This window comes from Corvus hawaiiensis, chromosome 7 (assembly GCF_020740725.1).
Source record: "Corvus hawaiiensis isolate bCorHaw1 chromosome 7, bCorHaw1.pri.cur, whole genome shotgun sequence".
Taxonomy (NCBI): Eukaryota; Metazoa; Chordata; class Aves; order Passeriformes; family Corvidae; genus Corvus; species Corvus hawaiiensis.
Genome location: NC_063219.1, coordinates 14,132,369 through 14,153,055, shown reverse-complemented (window position 1 = coordinate 14,153,055; position 20,687 = coordinate 14,132,369). Strand labels below are relative to the sequence as shown.

Below are 20,687 nucleotides of genomic sequence, written 5' to 3'. Positions count from 1 at the left end.
AAGAACTAATTATGTGGATGCTAAAGACCACTGACACACCTGATGCCTGTAATGGGAAAAATCTTGCAGACTCTGCATCTAGCTTGGTGAGAAACCATTTCTGTGGCTGATAATCTGTAACATGTAGGGAGCCACAGGAGAACAGCAGGCTCCGATCTAAGCCAGGACAGGAATTTTTCTTCAACAATAGCTGCATTCAGAACCTAGAAAAAATACATGTCTCAGGTTCATACATTCACTTGAAAAAAACTGGTGTCTCATCTACAGACCCTAATAAAAGCTCTGATACTGGATTTTGCTAGCATAGATTTTCCATTCATGTAAAATGTTACTGGGTTCCAAAGGTTTTGGAATAAATGCAAGAGTCCTCAGTAGTATCTTACTGAGCATCTTTTCTACAGATACAAATCGTTTCATACTGTGAGACTGATGATCAGCCCTGCTCCTTTAAAGCAGATACTCGGGGATATTATGTGGTGATACACTTGAAGTTTTTAATCAATCAGCAACATTCAGAATAATCTCCCAGGACATCAGAATTTCACTCACCCCATGGAAACAGTCATGAATCGCAATTTCCACACAAGACCGAGTGCAGCCTTCTCCCACAATGGCTGGGATCTACATCAAAAAGAAAGGCTCAGAAACACCTCAATAAAAAACAGATGTTCCCATCATGCTCTGCTACGATGGTGACAGCACACAGATGATGAAGTATCTATAGCAATGCCATTTTACACACTGTTCTGAAGAAAAGCCATTCATATTCATACCATCAGTGTGCCGTTTCATAGTTCAGGGTGTGTCAGAATTATTTGTTTCCAACTCACTTACTGTAACAGATCAACATACTATGTTTCCACACTATAATAGTGAAGGACACTGAGTTTGAATCTCAGAGGTCGTTTTCAGACTCCATTTTCAGCACCAGTTCAGCTGGAAATACCTGTATGCTAAGGCAACTTGCTGCAACTGCAAGCTATTCTAGTGAGTACAGACATCTGAAGTTTGGGGTTGCTTTAGGAACAGTTGTATCCAGCTGTTTCCAGGACCTGTAAGCTCAGGCAACGTGAATGCACAGAGGCATTCACTAACGCAAGTGGTTATTTTGAGAAAAGGGACAGAATTTGATTCTTTTACTACTTTGCATGGTAGCTCCCTATGTCCACAGTGTCCTATTAACTTCAGTCACCAATCATGAGGTTTTTTTCTCCTAGGTTAGTACACTCCTTCAAAATCCGTTGTGTAACAGCACTGCAGCGACATTACCTGATTTAAGTCTGTTAGCAGGCTTCTCAGGGCACTGCGGGTAATCAAGGTCGCCTTCCCATCAGGGACAGCATAAAACTGGAAGAAAGCTGAAAACAAGAAAAAAGCTGGAATCCTAGCAGAGCCTGAATTGTCTTCAAGCTATCTTCAAACTGCTATGGTAATTGCAGTCTACCAAATACTACACTTTATTATGTACCTAACAGGCTCTCAGCAACTGCTGTGACCATACTTCTCCCTAGGGTGAGGGAAAGAGAAGGAAAGCAAGGAAGAAAGCAATGAACTCATTCTCACAACATTAAGAAAATTATTTAAGTATGTTTATACAAGAAGTGCTCTATTTAAATCGTGAATTGCTAATTTAAAACTATGGGGTTTCTGTTCTTTTCTGCTAGGCAAATAGAAGCTCTCCTTATCTTAAGCTTTATTATGACCTCTTTGGAGGCTCTTTATTGCAAAGACAGCTACAGACATTGATTGAAAAGCATTATTCTCCTACAGCCTTTCTCTACAACTAAGCAGTCAAAATAATTTACTTTTTGCATGGTAGAGCTGTACTTCCTTTTAAGGTAAAAAAATTACAATAGAAATTTTCCTCAATGTTCAATATTTCAGGCAGTGTATAAAATCATACATTTCCCACCTCTGTATTTAGCCAGTAGAGTGTCTCCTGAAAGGGAAATTAAGGCAGCTGCAGCAGATCTAGTTTTGACATACCCTGTTCCAGATCTAGGAAAATGAAATAAGTTATACTACATTCACTGAGAATATAAAAACTGAAACATCTAAAGAATAGAATATTTCTATGTAGGAAGAAAACTTCAAAATAGGTACCCTTTTATATGTATAAATATAACTGACGTAACATTTCAATGATATTTTGTCTAAAACCCTTTGTCACCGAACATAACTGCAGAGTTAACTGTTCCAAGATACCATGCAATCATAAAACAAAAAACCATCTCCTTCAAAGACTTCTTATTCCAAGTAAAATGTAATTTTACATGTACAATGTATGTCCTAAAAAAATTCTGCTCTTTTTTGTGGAAAGCCTTCCCAAATACAGTAGCGAATAAAGGATGCAATCTGAGTTTTGCATATATCATCAGGAAGCTCCACTATGGCCCCAGATCTGCATCGAGCTTCTCTTGGGCTGATTACATTTAATTTCACTGAAACTCAATTTAATCAAAAGGATATATGCAGGAGCAGGACTTTAGTTTTGACTGTTAGATAATAAATAATGGAGATTAATTTAGACTCCAATTTTGTGACATAGGCACCTAACAAAAAACACAATTATTTTTTTGTAAAGACAATGCAGACATGAATCGGAAACCAAAAATCAGGAAATCCTGGAAATCTATATTTAAGATATTACTTTTTCAAAGCTTCAACTGTCTTCAAGAGTCTTTAGATAAACCCACACTGTGTAAAGCTGCAATATAATCTCTAAAGTATGAGCTGCATGGGAAATTGTTGCTTTTCTAGAAATTTCAAAGAAAAAACTCCAAGACTAAAGCTAAAGTATACATTCAAACTCCCTTAAGATGTTCACGTAAGCTTATAAAGTAAACTACCACACAAACATGGAAAATTCCTAAGTGCTCCTCCTATGAAATACGTTCCAGTGTTATTAGTGGAGAATAGCCCTCTATAGAGAAGACATGATATGAAAATTATAAGAAGCTTTTTCTATCTTATATACATGTCAAGAAACTTGTGAAATTTCTTTTAAAAAAGAAATTGCAGCAAAACAAAATGACACCATCGTAAGAAAACAGACTAAAAGATCAAGAGTCCTGATAAGAAGACTCTTCTAAAATATTTCCCTACAGTGCACACAAATTACAAAATACTCTTGCTATTTCTAGCTTTGTTTCTTAATACACCATTTATTCTTAGCATTAATTGATTTTTCTAAGTACAAAAAAATTTGATAAAATGGGACCTTAAGCAGTAGCGATTATATTAGTAATGAGTATTGATTCAAGGGAAAGTCCTGCAGACCACTTACATCTCATTTACTTTCAGTAAAAAACTTTGCTCTGATGTAGAAGGGAATAAATTTCACCTGTGGTAAATAACTTGCACAATGAACTTGGTCTTTCTCTTTTAAATTTGATACAATCACAAACAAATCCTGCCTTTAGTGAATTAACTCATTATTCACAAACAATACATAAGAAAAATACATTCTGTGAGCTGTTTCCTTATTATTTTCAGAAACTATTTGCTATTCACTAAGCTGCTCAGCTTGGTTATGAAACATCAATTTTGTTTCATAATTGGTAGATGAACTTTTTAAGCTAGAGAAAAATTAATAATGAAAAGTGACTGGCAAATTCTTGAACTGTGCATGGGTACTGTTCTCCAGAGGCAAATATGGATTCTTTTTCAGGAGTGTATCAAAATGTCTTGGAAGTCAGAAGAAGAGCTACTCTGTAAAGCTATTCAGAAAAAAAGTCAGCAAGGACCGGCAGAAGTCTCGATTTCCAGATAGTTTTGGAAACATTTGACCACTGGTTTTTTGATGCAGCTTTGTGCCTCATATTCCTACAGCTGAACTAGTCCCAGTTTTTCTAAAAAGCAAAACCAATCAAAATGGGAGAGTTTCACACAGAAGTGGTGTAAGAGTGGTAGAAACAGACTTAGTCTAGCAGTACTTGGGGTGGGAGCTAAATGATCTTTAAGGTCCCATCCAAAAAACCACTCTGTGACTCTATGGTACTTCACCATGGATCTGCACTTATTCTTCTTCTCACCTGTCATACATGGCAACCAACAGGCTCAATGTGAATTCAGCAGCTCTTCGATCTACCTGGCCTGGTTTTTCTAATCTTGCTCTTTGGAACAGTTTCATCAGCATTCTAGAGATTTGCTGCATGTTCAGAGAAATCTGGCTTTGTTCACTTGATAGGATGTGCTGAATCATAGAAACATCAATCAAATCCACTGTGGGAAAATTGAGGAAAAAATGAATGAGGATCCCTGTCTTTTCATGAATGGAAGCATGACAATTTATTAGAAATACCTAGATAAACCAAGTCTGTAAAATGAAGCCTAAAACAGTACACAACATAAAAAGAAAACCAGTACCTGTCTGCATTGGTACTTCCACAATGACACAGAGCATCAGGCAGATCAACCATATCAGGCCTGAGACCATGATAAATATATTCATAGAAGAGCATCCCCAAATGAAAAAAATATGTCCAAGGCCAACAAACTAGTTACCTTCTCTGTGCTACCCTGAAGACCTCACTTGCAACATTGGGCATTTTCAGCAACAGACTGTTTCAAATGGAAAATTCAAGATTTCAATGAAATTTAGCTCAATATGGAATTTACATCCAGTAATTTCAAAGTGAGCTAGGTGACCAGGACTTTGTTGCACAACTCTTTGCCTGCAGTGAATTCTCACTCACTTCAAAGACAGGAGGGAGAATGAATACTAACCAGGAGTTTTCTGGTCTATCATTATTTTATTTTGCTCTCATTAATTCCTATAGTCCAGTCAATGCATTTTCAATAAGCTATTATTATTTCCAATAAATCAGCTCCTAAGAAACACATTAGAATTTGACTATTCATGAGCATAATAATATACAGATAAAGATTAATAATTGTCAGTGATGTGTACATAGCAGTGTTTCAGATTGTGAAAATAATTTGATTCTCCCATAATTTTAGAATTTCACTAATGTATTTCCATCGACATTCAAAAGGGAAAAAAAGCAATTTGTGTATGAAGCACTATCTAGATCTTACGTGTTCATAGTGCATTCTGAAATTCTAAGGTGGAAAATGAGAGAGCAAAGTAGCATAATAACTCATGGTGACAGCAACACAAATTTTATGCAGATTCTCCTCCCTGTAAAAGGACAGGGTTCTCTTTGGCTACTAACACTGGCAAAGACTTTGTACTGAGCGTAGTTTTAGGGCTGTTCTGTATACGGAGCTCTGAACATCATTGAAGGTCTCTGTGAAAGAAAACAAACACACATTCAATAGAGTGGTTCATTCAAAACTAACTAAAAATCAAACCAACCAAATTTGGAGTTTGGAGTTGATCAAAACTCTGAAGGAAAATTTGGGGGGAAAAAAAAAGAGAAGAAAAAGAAAGCATTTTCTTTTTTTTCAAATAACTTTGTGGGGGAACAGTCCTCTTTTAAACAGTGACACGACCCTTCTTTGGGAATCAAGTTTATTCATGGAGCAGAACAAGGGTTATGAGGTTACGCACTGCACATACTTTTAGCCAAGATCATAAAGAAATAGTATTTCTTCAGGCAAACAGGTTTTTTGATCAGAGATGCTCTTCTACAAGGAACAGTTTGTCAGTCTGCACAGCAGGGTTATTGTTTTGGATGCATATTGTTTCAAGCACTAAACAAATCTGTCAAGATCAACATGTGGGGACACTTGCAGAAGAAGACAAGCCATTTACCAGAGCAAATGACTGTTGACATCTCTGTTTAGCAAACTCACTCAATCTGCTTGACTAAATTCCATATCCTTATATCCTTATATGAGTTCAGTTTATTTCTTTCACGTCACTAAAGGATGTTTTTCTGAGTGGAAAGTAAGAGATGCTGACCACGACCTATACCTGATACTTTACACACATACCTAGAACTTCAAGACCAAAAAAAAAAGGCTTGTTCACTAAACTTCAGAAACTAGAAACGGATTTATCAGTTATCCTCCTGTCCTCAGAGACTCTTTCTCCCTGTACTTCAGAGACGAGTTACACACAGTAGATTAAGGTTAAAGATAAGCAACAAATATGTATAAACGAGTAGAAATAACTTACAAAATACTTTACCTGTTTGGTCTGGAAACGAGCCAATCTGTGTGCAATGGTTTCCAACACATACACCAGATTAATATTAATAGCCAGCAAATTATGGGCTCTGTTGGTTCCCAGATGCTATCTAAGCTATAGAAAGATGCCAGTAACTGCTATACCATCTGTTTAGTCCTGCTCTTGTCATACTATGTTTTGTGATATTATTTGGAGATGTAGAGTAGCATGTCATACAACGTGAAAAATGAGTTTTGACTTCCACGCATCATCAGTTCTCCTTCCTCAATAAACTGATCCAAAGCCCTTTTGAAAGCAACAGAACAACTCCCCCACAGTTTTCAGTAGGCTACGGATTAAGTTCCAAATGCTTATTTTCAAATACAAATGCTACAAATATACACATGATCCAACTCAAACACCTTCCATGCACAGGATGATTTTCTAAGTGAAAGGAATCTGTTTCAGTAGCCATCTGCTACTCAATTCAAGTCCACCCTTACAGACAAAATGTGGTCTCAAAGTAGGGCATTCTGTGCCTGTCAAGCACAGTTCCAGAATTAACTTGTGAGGGCACACAAGTAAAATAGCAAAGAAAAAAAATCCCAACTAAAATACAAAGCATTTTAGAATTATTATTGATGAGATGCTATTTAGGGACATCGAAGTCTTTCATTTCTCATGAAGGGGAAGGGAGCTTCCCCTCTGGATAGAAAACCAGCATGTAATCATTCTGCTGTAGGTCAAATTTCACCTCAAGAAGCATAAATGCCCTTTGTTAACAAGCTGACAAAGGAGCTCCTACACAGATAGAAGAGTGTGCTGATTCCTGACATCTTCAGCTGGTTACCTGCTATTCTGCATTTTGGGTTGTTTGCTCTGTGGCAGATGAGGTATACACTGAGATTTTGCATTCAAAAAGGGAGTGTATGACCATCCTTCATGCCTATTCCAGAATATGGGAAAAAAATTTAGCATATATTACAAATTAGGGAACATGTGATAATGGCAAGGAAGGTGCCAGGACAGATCCAACAATAAAGGTAGGACATCACAGCTGTGTAATTTGTCATTTACGTGCTACAGCACAGAGATTCTCAAGGTGGCATGATTTCATTACAATTCAATAGTTTCTGTTCAAAAAGACACAGAAATGCCTTTTGAGAAAAGTTAGGAAAAAATAAGAAAAATCCTTACCCTGCAAGTCTGGATCCATTTGAAATGAACAGATGGCATTAGGCATTCTATAACAAAACAAACCAAAGTGTAAAACCACATATTCTAGACAGAGACATATCGAACCATTCAAATTAAACCTTTTAATCTGAACAATTTACTGGATGCATTTCAGAAATTAAATTAAACAGAATTACATAAAACAAAATAGTTTTGGTGCCACATGCAGAGAAATGCCAGCAAATTGCAAGCTCTCTCCATAGCACAAAATAGGAGTAATTCGAGTAACTGCAAAATTGTAGCAGGGCGGAACCAATCCTCAAAACAGTTTTAAGTACAGAAAATGGGATCTTTCAATATTAAGAGTCCAGTGTTCACATGCAGGATTACTACATGATCCATAGTGTACAATTTCAGGGCACAGAGGGCATATCTTTACACCAGACTCTTCCCAAGATTAATTGATTGCAATTACTCACACGTATTTTCTAAAATTTTCAACCAGAACTAAAGTTTTTAGGCTGAGCTGACATTCTTTCTTATTGAGCTGATAAGGAAGGGGAAAAGGAAACTTAACCATGAATCTACTTGTTTAAACAACTCTGAAAGCCAAAGTAGTTATGTCCCTGTAACAATGGAAACTGAATGTCTCCCCTCAGGATTTATTCCACTAATGCTCTAAACTACATTATATCTCCAAACACAGAAATATAAATACGAATTAACTGTAGTAACTATCTTTCAGTTAACACTGCAGTTGCACAACACTAGGTATAATGGATCTAAGTCACACAACATTCCAAAGGCCATTGTGGAGAAAAAAGGGAAAGTTTGCTAAATTAAATAAAAATTAGATAGTTGGAAATGATCTAAACCTTAAATAATAAATTTGGTGTTAAATCTGAACTTAAACAAATGTTCACATCTTACATTTTTTCAGTGAGAATCATTGATCATTTGTCATAAACATGACAGAACACTGGTCAATTATAAAGCATAAATATTCAATGATCTAAAATTATTGAGTCTACCATAAATATGCTTCTCACCATTTTAACTGGTGAAAGCTGCAACTTTGTGCTTCAGTCCCTAAATTTCAGTCATAACCTAAATTTAGATATTTAAAATACTGGGACACAGATTTGCTTTAATAGTCTTTTTCATTCAAGACTACAATGCCACAGTTTTTACCGAAGTCCTTCTTTGAAAGAAATACCACTATGTTTCTTTTCCACTATTCTGTTTTCCTCCTTACTAAGGGTTCTGCAAGACTACAGCTCTGTCCGGCATTTACACAGGCATGTAACTTTGCCTATAGATATTCATATGCAATATATACGAAAATATTACACAATTGCTCCTAAAATAGCTGCAGTAGTAGATTTCCCTGCATAGCTTGACAGAAAAGTCCATGTATGGAAATCAATGAAATCAGAAGATGCTGAGCAATGAATTAAACATAAGTGTTTAGTGAAAGCTACATGTAGCAAACTAGAAGGTAGACTTACAAACACACAGCTTGCTTCCTTTTTTTTCTCTGTACCAGAGGTACATAAAATAAAGAAAGTGGATGGGATGAATGTAAAAATATCCAGGTTAAACTCACTTAAATTAGAACTCATTAGAATTTGCTCACTCAAATAAGAACAGATCCACTGACTTACTGAGTTATACAGCATGCATAACCTATGAGTGCTCGATACTTACTGTAAGATGAGAAGATCTCTACCCAGCGCAGCACAATGTCAAACATTTAAATTACCCATATGGAAAAACACTCTATAGTCTTGTACTAGGGTATTCATGGTCTCAAAGTTAAGCATGTGTTTATGTGTTTTACCAAACTGGCCATCATTGCACATCATCATATCTGTGAACCCTCCCTCCAGAAAGTTACAAAAGACATTATTAATGGATGTACAGGCTACATTTTCATATACAAAACTCTGTGAACAGTTCAGATCTTGATTGCAGTAGGACTGCCCGGGTGAAACGAGGAGAATCTACTTTAGCATTAGCACATGAACACAATATGAAAGTTGAAGCCCATGAAATCTGAAGTAACTTTGCTTACTGATACACTATTTCAGCCTGTGTGCTATATTTCAGTTACTTGTGCACTTTAATGATGAAAACCACTTAAGAAAACAAACAAAAATTAAAATTACGTACACGTGTACAGGAAATAAATTGTTACAGTTATAAACCCTGGTCCCATTAACAGGAATACTCCTATGTGCAGAACAAGGGTAGCCTTTTTCTTGAATCTTAGTGGAATGTGAAAGAAAAGTAACATTTAATTACTTGTATGTACTTTGCTTACCTTACAGGTTCTCAGAATATGTACTTGAGCAAATAAAATGCATTTTGAAGCATGCTACATAATTAAATTAAAGTACAGAGAAAGACAAGCCACATGAAGTAAGGCAGAAACCTCCCAATAGATCAATTGACTTGATCACAGAGACTTTTCTTCTTTTGAAATCAGACAACATATGATCAACATTTTAAATATGCATAAAAGAACCTACAATTACTTTTGTTTCCTGTAAAGGGTGAAAACATTCTATGTTTTGTTCAAAGGCCAAAATGATTGTCTCCTCTTAAATACAGTAGCTGCACTTACCTTCCTCTCATTACTTACTAAAGGTCCAGAAGTCAGATGACATCGCCAGAGAAGTCCAGTAGTTTTACAGCACTTAAAAGTTGACTTCAAGACACAGTTCCAAAGGTTTTGCTTTTAAATTAAAGCTGCTCACAAAAAATGCCTAGCAAAGGCCCAGATCAAAGTATCAGGTAATTGTCTAAGCAGTCAAAACAGAGAACACTAATTAATTAGTAATAAATATCCTGAATTATTAAAGATAAAACTTCTTTGATCTTTGTTTCAAAGCTTTTTTTTTTTTTTTTAATGGTTGGAGTGCAGTATTTCTAAATTGAGGGGCCTTTACTAAGAATCTCCCCGTTGCTGAGAAACAGTGTTGCTATAGAGACTGAAAATGAGGTGGAAGCTGACACAGTAATGCAGAAAGCACAGTGTGCTGTAACAAAGAGTTGGGGCAGCTGTACAAAGAAGAAAAACAGTAAGCCCTAGTGGTGAAGTCCTAGAATAAGAATTGTTCAGACCCACCAGAAAGCTCTTCAGTACACCCAAATGCTAGGGTTTATGAGGAATCTATATATAACATTGTAAGACACACATTTAGCTTAAAGCCCTTTTTCAAAAATTTTTCAACAGTTACTTTAACATCAGGTAGTAGGAGTCATCAATACCATGAATATCCTGCATACATAACATTACTTAGTAACTTGTGAAAACATGTGTACCAGCAATTGCTTATTACTTACAGAAAACCCAAACTTAGTGATGACTAAGTCAATCACTGTGTTACAACTGCAACCAGCTTTGAATATGTTACCATATTTTAGCTTTCCTATTATTTTTATTCTTTCTTTCTCTCCTAAGCAAAAGCTAGGAAAAGAAACTTTTCCATTCACTTATGCTTCCATGAGGAAAGACCTGAATCTCCCTGCAGACCACTAGACAAATCCAGTTAGAATAATTTAGGATACATGAGACATCCCAAACAGTTTTTTCTTTCTACTCTCAGCCTCTGAGAAGAAAGGTTTTCAGCTGGTGACTCAGAAGCCAGATAAGCCTACTAAGACATAGCAGGAACAGTTATTTTCCCTCTCATTAACAGCTGTGCACTGTTGGTGCATGAACTGCAGCTTGTTTGAACTATCTCTGCAGGCAGAATAAAATAATTCAAAGAGTAAGACTGCTAAAGCCTATTCATATAGAAAAAGCCCAAATGTAAATACACATTAGAGAAGCTAACTTTTCCTCTTCTGTCTTGGAGAAGGAGTTGTAGAAAAACCAGGTATTTTGTAGAGATTACTGGTAGCATCTCTCCCTGCTATGTTCTCCTGAGACATCTGCCTCCAGATGCTCCTCAGAAACTCAGCCAATCTTCTGTGCATATACTACTGGAAACTAATTCCCTGGAGACCACTTCCTCATGAAATGAATGATTCCTAACCCCTTTCTTCAAGACTCTTTACAACACCTGCCTCTACAATTTCCATGTGAACTCTTCCATGAAGATACTTATAATAATATCTCAGTTCCTCTAAACGTTGCTTCTCCCATATACACCCCACATAAACCCCCACATTCTTCCAGATCCCTTGTGACAACCCAGCTTCCTGAGCTCCTCCTTCTAAGACCAGTGAGACATCCCTCCTAGTCCTGTCCTAACCAGCCAGTAACTTCTCTTGGTTTCCTCATATAAGAAGTCTACTCCTATTCAGAGCTTGAACCTCCATTCGAACAGAAATAAAGAACTTATTGCAAGTATATGTAACTGATTCAAAGAACAGGAAGCTTTCTATTTTGCTTTAAACATATCTGATAAAAAGTTAGCGAGTACAGTAACATTTCATTAACACAGTTTCCATCATTTAAGACACCAAAGACATGCAAGTGAAAGCGGTTCCTCAACAATTCTGTTGAAACAAGAATTTAATTACATTTGACTTAAAACACATGAGTATTCCCTTGAAACTCATGCAATAAATTAAAAAAACATGGAAACAAAGATAATCTTGTCACTAAGGAGATGTATGAACTTATGTTTTTGTGTTAAAAATCATTTTTGCCCAAGAAGATATTTTATTACAAAAGTACTGTGCTTCAGTACCTCTGAAAAAAAAAATTCGGAATTATAAAATTGCTACTCTGTATGTGACAATCCTGCTCAAAATCTTCACATGAACATTTTAGGCATTAAAGCACATTTTTGCAATAGTTTTTTGGTCTGAAGAAATAAGTTGTTGGATGCAAATGAAATCCTAGACTCATTAAAATCAGAAGGAATTTTACTTTGGTCTACAGGTTAAAAATGTTATATTCACACTGGCTTTGAAATATTTGAAATTATTTCAAATATTTATTGAATATTTATATGACTATTCATATTTATATGAATAACTGAAAAACCTAGAGATTTCCTGGTTTGGTTTTTTTTTTAATGAGGAAGATACTGCAAAAACTACAGCAATGCTTTCTTTGTAGTTTGCTCTTTTGAGCAATGGAAACCTTATTTTAATATGGGAATTTCCAGCATTTTCTCCTCCAGACAACTCTAGAACATCTCTAAAGTGACTCAGTAGGCAAGGTTTCCATTTCTGTCAAAAAAAGCAAAAACATGAGCTATTTTTGCTAGCCTCCTAGAATACTTCCACATGCAAGGAGAGAAGCAGGGCACTTTGGGAATACTTGAACACCTGATACTAATGTCACAAGAGAAGGCCACAACCAAGCACAACACTGCTAGCAGTGGTAAGGCCTCTGCTTAGCATTTAACGCTGACACAAGAGGAATGGAACAGCTCTATAGAACAGCAGTGCCATACAAGTAGAGAGCAGACCAGGGAAGGACACTTACCACACTTACCTAATTGGGAATCCCCCATCTGGGTTAAACAAGGTCATGATTAGCCAAATAATTAAACTCTGCATTCAGCAGGAATATCTTATTGTGTCTGTAGCCCTTTCCCAAGAAACAAGCATGGATAACCAAAAGGCTCTGTACTCAGAAGAGGCTCTAGGCATCAGCTCCAAACTTTCCCCATTCTTCAGCCTGCCCTTAATGGAGAAGAACAGTTCATAGTACAGAAAGGGCTGATATAAAAGTAGTGGAAACAATCTGAAGGAAGGGGGAAAGAAAACAAACCAGGGAAAAGGTCTGTAGGAATGAAAACTAGGAAGAAATGGCTTGAACATTAGAAAAGTGCAGGAATTTCACAACCTGAAAATGGAGAAAAAGTGAAAAAACAAAACTAAAACATGCTTTAGTGCTCATCTGTTATTTTTCTGATGAAGGAGGACAGAGAACTTGAAAAGCAAATTAAATAGGAAAAGCAGCACAGAAACACTTGGGAGAAGATGTGGAGTTTTTATTCTGCTTCATATGGATGCATTTCGCTTATTTCCTTTAGTGCAACGAGCTTTTCCTAAATGGAAAAAAAAGCACTTTTAATATCACCCATTCTTTTAATCTGCTATAATTTCTAGCACAAACTTAAAATATGTTAAAACAAAATAATTCTTATACATTACTAGTATGACTGAAGATCACAAAATCTGATTAAAGCTAGAATGTAGAGTTTGGGACCAGTCTTTTTTAATATTTCAGTAGTATAAATAGTTTCTTTTTGCCTCACTAAGTGACAAGAAGGTTATGATTAAATTAGTGCTCAATGATTTTGTATTTTCTGAAAAATCCCTAATTCTAGTAAGGTCTGGCCTTCATTCATGCAGAGTCACAGCCATAAAAATGCCAAAACATACATCTTCTGGCATAGAAATACTCTGAATACCACATAAGCAAAATCAGCACAAAATGTGGAAATATTAAATTAAAGGTAATATTTCTGTTTTGCAAAAGCCTGCAGAACTTTGGAGTGCAAATTCTATACTTACATAAGTAAACTTATTTTATCATCTCCTTTTTGGCAGAAGAAATGTCTGTTCATCTCAATACACAAATACTACCTTACACTTATAAATACCCGGTCTCTACCATGCATAAGTGCATGTGTGCAGTTTGTACATCTAACACTTAAACGTCTCAGTGTTCAAAGTTGCATCACAACATGCCCATAGGTGGCAGAATGGGCATACACGAGACTCAAGAAATCCTCACCTGAACCAGCTCGTGGGATAAGCGTCCCAGAACTTTTTGGGTCGTTTCATTAACTTCTACTTCTGTCACGACTTCCCAGTTACCATTCTGGAACCTCACTGGCATAGAGAAGACAATTCCTTCAGGAACGCAAAACTGACCTGAACAAGAGGGGGACAAAATGACAAAACATGTTATTTCTGATTACATCCTCACCAGTGTTGACATTAAGTCCTACAGACCTGCAGAAGTCTGCAACTACAAGATCTCATTATAAATGGAGACTGCCTTTTTCAATCTACAACTCAAAAATGGAAGTCCCTTTTACTGTAACTTTGTCCTTTAGTTAGATGTACATGAATCATAGCATCAGACAGGTTTGGGCTGCAAGAGACCTTTAAAGGTCTCTAGTACAACCCTCCTGCCATGGGCAGGGACATATTCAAATGTGTCTGAGACCCATCGAACTTGACCTTGAATGCTTCTAGGGTTGGGGCATCTTCCACCTTTCTGGGCAGCCTGTTCCAGTGTTTTACCATACTCATTGTAAAAATCTAATCTAATTTGACCCTCCTTCACTTTAAATCCATTACCCCTTGACCTATTGCAACAGGCCCTGCTAAAACGTTTATCCCCATCTTTCTCATAAGAACTTTTAAGCACTGGAAGGTGCCATAAGGTCTCCCCAGAGCCTTCTCTTCTCCAGGCTGAACAACCTCAACTGTCTCAGCCTATTTTCGTAAGAGAGGTGTTCATCCCCATGATGATTTTGTCTGGCCCTCCTCTGGACCATCTCCAACAGGTGTCTTTCCTGTGTAGTAACACAACTGCTGGATCGGTTGTACATCTTAAAAAAGGGGGAAAATTATTTATTTCGTAAGGGTTAAATGGCTGCTGTGAAATATTCCATTTATTGGTTCACATAACTACACAAGAAGTATAGCCTAGGCTCTAAGAGATATAAAGAGTTCTTGCACAAAACACACACATCAGAAAAGCATTTTAACTAAAAAACTAAGAGATCATCTGCAAAAAGACAATATTAACCTAAGAGATGCCTGTAAAAAGTGAGTATCATCTGTTAGATTTTGAAGCTCTTATCATGAAACAAACTCTTAGCCTCACGACTTGTTTAACAAGTTTTTATTAAATTAAAAATATTGATTAAAAAATAACATTATAGATCGGGGAAAGCTATTATATGCAGGGTAAAGCTACAAGAGAACATGTGAAGCAAAAATAGATTTACCTTCACTAAGTATTCCCACAGAAATGATCTCCTCAGAAGGAGAGCCATGGTACCAGTATCGCAGTACAGTGGCTACTGCATGAGCAGGTAACATTCCTGTACAACGAGACACCCGGGAACTCAGTGTACTCTGTGCAGATAGGAATTCTGAATGGATCCATTCCCTACCAACAAAAAAATGGGAAAAAAGGGATGAAAAACTAAGATGACTGCAGGAAGAGTAGTTTCCTAGGGAAAAAAGAACTAAACATGAGGAAAGAAAATAGTCAACACTTACTCAAACTTCGCTGCTGAAGGCATGGCATTTACAGACAGAGAAAAAAAAATGGTCTGACAAAAAGTAGCTTAAAAAGTAACAACAAGTACTACTTTTCTATGAAAGTTAGGTCATTTACTCAAGTAAAAACCTCAATTATCATTGTAATTTGTATTCTGTGTAACTTAGTATTTTATATGTAATTTATATATTACTGTCTTATGTAAGAACCCAGCCATGAACCATGTGAGGCTCAGTACAAGCATAGAGCAAAAGAAATGTCTGCTCTCCAGTAAATGCAGTCTAGACCAGAGTGGGAGCTCCAGATAGCCAGGCCTGGGTGTATGTCACACCTGCAGCCCTCTCACTGCACCCACCCTTTCTCTGCTACTCTTCTTTACACAGGAAGCTATCTAGCTGCCAGGTATCCTTTTCACATATGTTAACAAATCATCCGTTTTGGGAAACTGACAACATTAATATGCTCACGCCTATTCCATGTAATTCAGGTACAAGTATCTGTTTAATACTATTTCAAAGTTTCTTCATGTAAACTAGACATCTAAGCCTGGACTTTCATTACTTCTTATAAACTGCTCATGATAGAAGAGAAACCCACTTAAAATGGAGGAAAAATATAGTTATAAACAAAGTTGGCAGGAGAGTCAGAACTATGTACAGCACTAGGAACTACTCAACTTCTTTTGCAGATGGAGTACCTCAACTTGTGTTTTCCTTTATGTATAGTGCCAATTGGTAAAGACAAATCTTGAAAACAAAAACCTTTCTTGATGCTTTATTACACGGTTCAGATAAACATGGATTAAAAGCAGTTATTTAATTTTACTTTAAAGAAATAAATCTGTACTGTACCTATCATAAATCATATTCAACAAAGGACGTTGAAAATTAGCAGGGCCCCAAATAGCACAGTCATATCCATAAAGTTTTGCATGTGACAAATCAATGTAGTTAGAGCCAGTAATATTGCCCCAAACAATCACATCTTTAACTCCTGTAACAAAGGAAAATACATAGATTAGTGAAGAGACAAATACTTTCAGAAAAATAGGCTTCAGAAATCCCTTTCAAGATGAATTACTCAAATCAGTGCCCTGCCTTGCTACCAGAAATTATTTGATCTGAAAAATGCAACCAAGTTCTCCATAACATATGAAACCTCATCACAAGCTGAAAAAGGAACTTTAATTTATATCATGTTACTGTAAATAATAGACAAAATCTAGTAAATACTCAACTCTTAAAAACAGTAACAAATCATATTGCAAACATACAGCAATGTTCCTTTTAAAATCCTGTAAAAACAAATACATAAACAATAAAAACATTCATTAAAAAAATAAAAACTACCTGCTTCGGTGCAAAGGGATTTTTTCAAATAACCTGCTGATAGGCTATTCAGCCTATTAACTTGCTTTTCTATTATATTAGACTCCAAAATATCTAGACTTGTCATCAATGACCAGTTCTACCTATGCAACACTTACAGAATACTGATGCTGAGCAGACTGTCAGAGCACACCTTTGCTATGCAGTGCAGAACTGTGCAAATATAACCAAGCTATAACAACTGACCTGAGAATGAAAATTAATTAACCTCAAAAAAATACTACAACACAGTTCTACTTTACTCTCATTATCTGCACAGCATTATGTTGTCATGTTTATTCATAGCTCCAAAATAACAACGCATTACAAAGTGCAAATGCAATCTTGAAGTCCTAGCTCCCAATCAGCAACACAACTGTCCTCCTTAGCATATTTCCAGCATGAAATACACACCAGAGTGGCAGGGCTGCATCCTGGAGCAAGCAAAAGACACCCTGGCATTCTGTACAGCCACGAAATTCAGTGGGTGCACCACTGTGCATTTCTGCATGCACGTCAGTTGTGTTCTGGAATGAAATATGTACTCCCAAAGGTGCGCTGAATTCCCCAAATGCCACATAAACATTCACCTGCTGTGCTCATATTCAGCTTCCTGGCCAGCATGGCTTTAGCTGCACTTTCCCAGGATGTCGCAATGGCAATGATATTTTCAGGCCTAATGGATGGGCCATACGTCCTTAACATCATTGCCTTAAGGTTTGCAAAGGTTTTTCCTGATGAAATTACTTTGACCTCACTCTTGGCATTCTTCTCAATCAGGGGAGCATACACTTGGCAGATCTCACTCACTTCTCTGATGTAGTTCTCAAGGGATTGGACTTCAAGGTTCAAGAGGACATCATCAAGAACAATGATAATATCAGCATCAATAAAAGCCTGATCTATTTTTGTGTGCTCCGAAATACTGCGGAGGAGTGGGAATGCCATGTCTTCAGCTTCCATTACAATACTGTGAAGAATTTCCTTAAACTGGTCAGTGTCAAGCAAATGGATACTGATTTCTGTGGTCATCCCAAACACTTCTCCACTTGCCAACAGAGGGATCAGATGATAACAGATTGGAACTGATGCACTGATAAGAGAATATGTAGAAAAGTTACATTAACAAGGAACCACTGCTGCTTTGAAAGTATTACATAAACACAAAGGTGTTTATTTTGTACTTGATTACATTTAAAGATATCATCAGCTTGGATCCTTTACTGTTCCTTTTGTCATTTTAACAGGTTAAGAATTAAAACAGTTGGGTCCTCCTTTCATTTGAAGGCTTTTCCATCCTGTGCATTTCACTCAATGCTGTCACTTAAAAATTGATGTCTTTATAGAACCACAAATTTTTAAGGTGCTCTATTAAGATTACTAGAAATACAGGAATTTCTAAAGGTAAAGATGCAAGAGATTTTACCTACTTTAATATTTCCAATAACATTTAATGCAAGATGGTTGCACTACAAAATTTCTAGCTTATTTTGTAAATACTTGCTTTTTCCCTAAACTGATCTGAGGTCTAAATGATGCCTGTTCACACCCCTCATTTCAACTGGTGTAAAATGTAACAAAAGCATAAATTATTTCTAATTTGCTCATAGTGAGGGGTGCAGAACTCAAGTCAAATAATCAAATTACAGGGATTTGTGCTTAACTTCAGATGGTTACACCCGTCATACGTGATAGGAAAAAGTGCCTTCTTCTGAACAGAGTAAAAGTTCACAGATACTCTCTCCACTCTCACCTGGTGATCCAGATCTGCATAGGTTTGATAAGACTTTTAATCTCTTCATCCTCTTTTACAATTTCAAGATGCGCCTGCAGGTTCTCCTCAGCAATGTCTAACATTTCCTCACTCAGCATCATTGAAGTGATGCCATAATACTGCTAAGAACAAAAAGATGATCTCTAATCAAATGGCAGCCCAAACCCATCAAGGTAACATTAACAATAGCTTTATTTTACATTTGAAGGAGGGAAAAGGAACAACAATGTTGTAAAACATGGGCTTATAGTATTAAAGGCAGCTTATTACCTGAGCATATTCCAGAAAATCATTAAGTCCTCCCAGAAGCTGACCCTTCCCTCCACGGTCCAACAGTTCTCTCTAAATGATAGGAGACTGACTGTGTTCCCATCCATTTGTTTCACGAATGTCATGGAGCCACTGCTGATGTAAACATCCCCACCAGATGTTTTAATACTTCACATTTGATAACATTTAAACAGTACAGTTACAAGCATTCTTACTATTTCCTCTCAATATATGATGACAGGGTGCCTCAGAATGTATGTACCAGTGGGTAAAAAATGGGGGAATAACACAAAGCAAGGTACGGTAATACACTGGGATGGCTCACCTGAAGGTCTTGATTTCACTTAGTTGTCTTAGTGATACAGAAGACAAGCAATGTTGTGAAGCAGCAAGTAATCTGAGGATTCTTACTTAGCCACATTAGATAAGTAATCTGAAGAGGTCAATTGCTTTTCACTTAACTGCTCCAGTTACTTGGTGGAAGTGTCAAGCAAAATATATGAGGTAATAAATATCATAGTACTATCTCATGGAATAAGACTGCAGTTTTTTCAGAGCCTTATAGGCAGCATGTCTACAGTGTAAGTACTCAGAAAGGCCCATCCACATTGTAAACAAATATGTAATATTTAACTCCATACTTCCACTGTAATTCAAAGCCCTTGAATGCCATGAAGGCTCTTGACAAGTAAGAACTCTGAAGATATATGTAATCACAGTGAGCAAAAGACTTACAGGCTGAACAGCCATTTATACTTAAAAAAAAAACCAAAAACCAGAAAACCAACCAACCAACCAAAACCACACTGAACTTTTTATTGACATAATACACGTTTAGGCTGGTCCATACTTTGTGCCCATCTTCTGTGGTAAAACTCAGAGAAGTCAGTTGCTCAAAACATTGCAACCTTCCCTCTGGCTGGCTCTCACAGCCAAAGCTGCTTCTGCAGCACCTCTAGCCACATACCAAACCTCTAATAGAAGAGAAGAAGAAATATACTACAGATAAGCACATTTCTTGGTTTGTAGAGCACTGGGGCACCTACCAGCAACTTGACTTACAATCCCTTACCTCCCACTTGTCAGGGTGCTGAGTAATCTTGTGAACCCTGAAGTTGGGCAAGTTAGTCTGGAGATAGTCAGCCAGGAGTTCAGCTTTGGCATAGTAAGGGCAGTTTGCCTTACCTGTGAACATAGCAACAGCAACACAAACGGATGGTTTTGACATTCAGTGATAAGGGCTTAAAAAACCAAACGTTGTTTAATGCGAGCCAGCTAAGGAAGGCTACTTCTGCAGGTGAAACAGGCTCTCGAGCCAGCGTCCAAGGGGCCGAGAAGGCCATCCCTGGGGGGACAGCAACAGAGGGGCTGAAGTGTCACCGACGGTTCATGGGGAGAACGCTGACGCGGGACTGGCGGAGGCCCCGCGCCGTGCGGACACGGCTCCCGGAGAGCTGCAAAGACGGGGACGGGGGTGAGCCCGCAGAGAGGGGCGACCGCTGCAAGCACGGCGAGCCCGGGGCCCGGTACAAGCTGCCGCCGCTGCCGGGGCTCTCCTGCCCGGGTCCCAGGTCCCGGTACAAGGTGCTGCCGTCGGGGCAGCCCCGCCGGGGTCCCGGGGCCCGGAACAAGGCGCTGCCGCCGCCGCCGGGGCAGCCCCGCCGGGGTCCCGAGTCCCGGCACAAGGCGCTGCCGCCGGGGCTGCCCGTCCCGGGTCCGCCCTCACCCGCCACCACGAACTTGGCCATGCGCGCGCCGCCCTCGAACGGCCGCTTTGGCGTTGCTCCGCAACGCGCCGCGCGACGAGGT

General features: G+C 37.8%; 2 protein-coding genes across 4 annotated transcripts in view; both read right to left on the bottom strand.

Moving 5' to 3' along the window:
- The window catches only part of DYTN (dystrotelin), a 24,264-nt gene extending 12,085 nt beyond the window's left edge, over window positions 1–12,179 (bottom strand). Inside the window, exons 1-8 of one of the 3 annotated variants that reach the window (XM_048309100.1) lie at window positions 8,960–12,179; window positions 7,274–7,320; window positions 5,178–5,252; window positions 4,035–4,224; window positions 1,913–1,998; window positions 1,270–1,358; window positions 550–621; window positions 40–203 (exon numbers count right to left, since the gene is read on the bottom strand). In XM_048309100.1, coding sequence (XP_048165057.1) covers window positions 40–203; window positions 550–621; window positions 1,270–1,358; window positions 1,913–1,998; window positions 4,035–4,224; window positions 5,178–5,252; window positions 7,274–7,319 — 722 coding nt within the window. In that variant the 5' untranslated portion in view covers window position 7,320; window positions 8,960–12,179. Of the gene's footprint in view, window positions 1–39; window positions 204–549; window positions 622–1,269; window positions 1,359–1,912; window positions 1,999–4,034; window positions 4,225–5,177; window positions 5,253–7,273 lie in introns of all 3 variants that reach the window. The other 2 variants (XM_048309101.1, XM_048309099.1) reach the window with 2 other exon arrangements.
- MDH1B (malate dehydrogenase 1B) lies at window positions 11,613–20,687 on the bottom strand. The gene is given in 9 exon segments (XM_048309102.1): window positions 11,613–13,269; window positions 13,962–14,101; window positions 15,190–15,353; window positions 16,319–16,460; window positions 17,425–17,927; window positions 18,588–18,730; window positions 18,879–19,013; window positions 19,951–20,063; window positions 20,605–20,687. Coding segments are annotated over 9 exon segments (1,419 nt in total). The 5' UTR covers window positions 20,627–20,687; the 3' UTR covers window positions 11,613–13,212.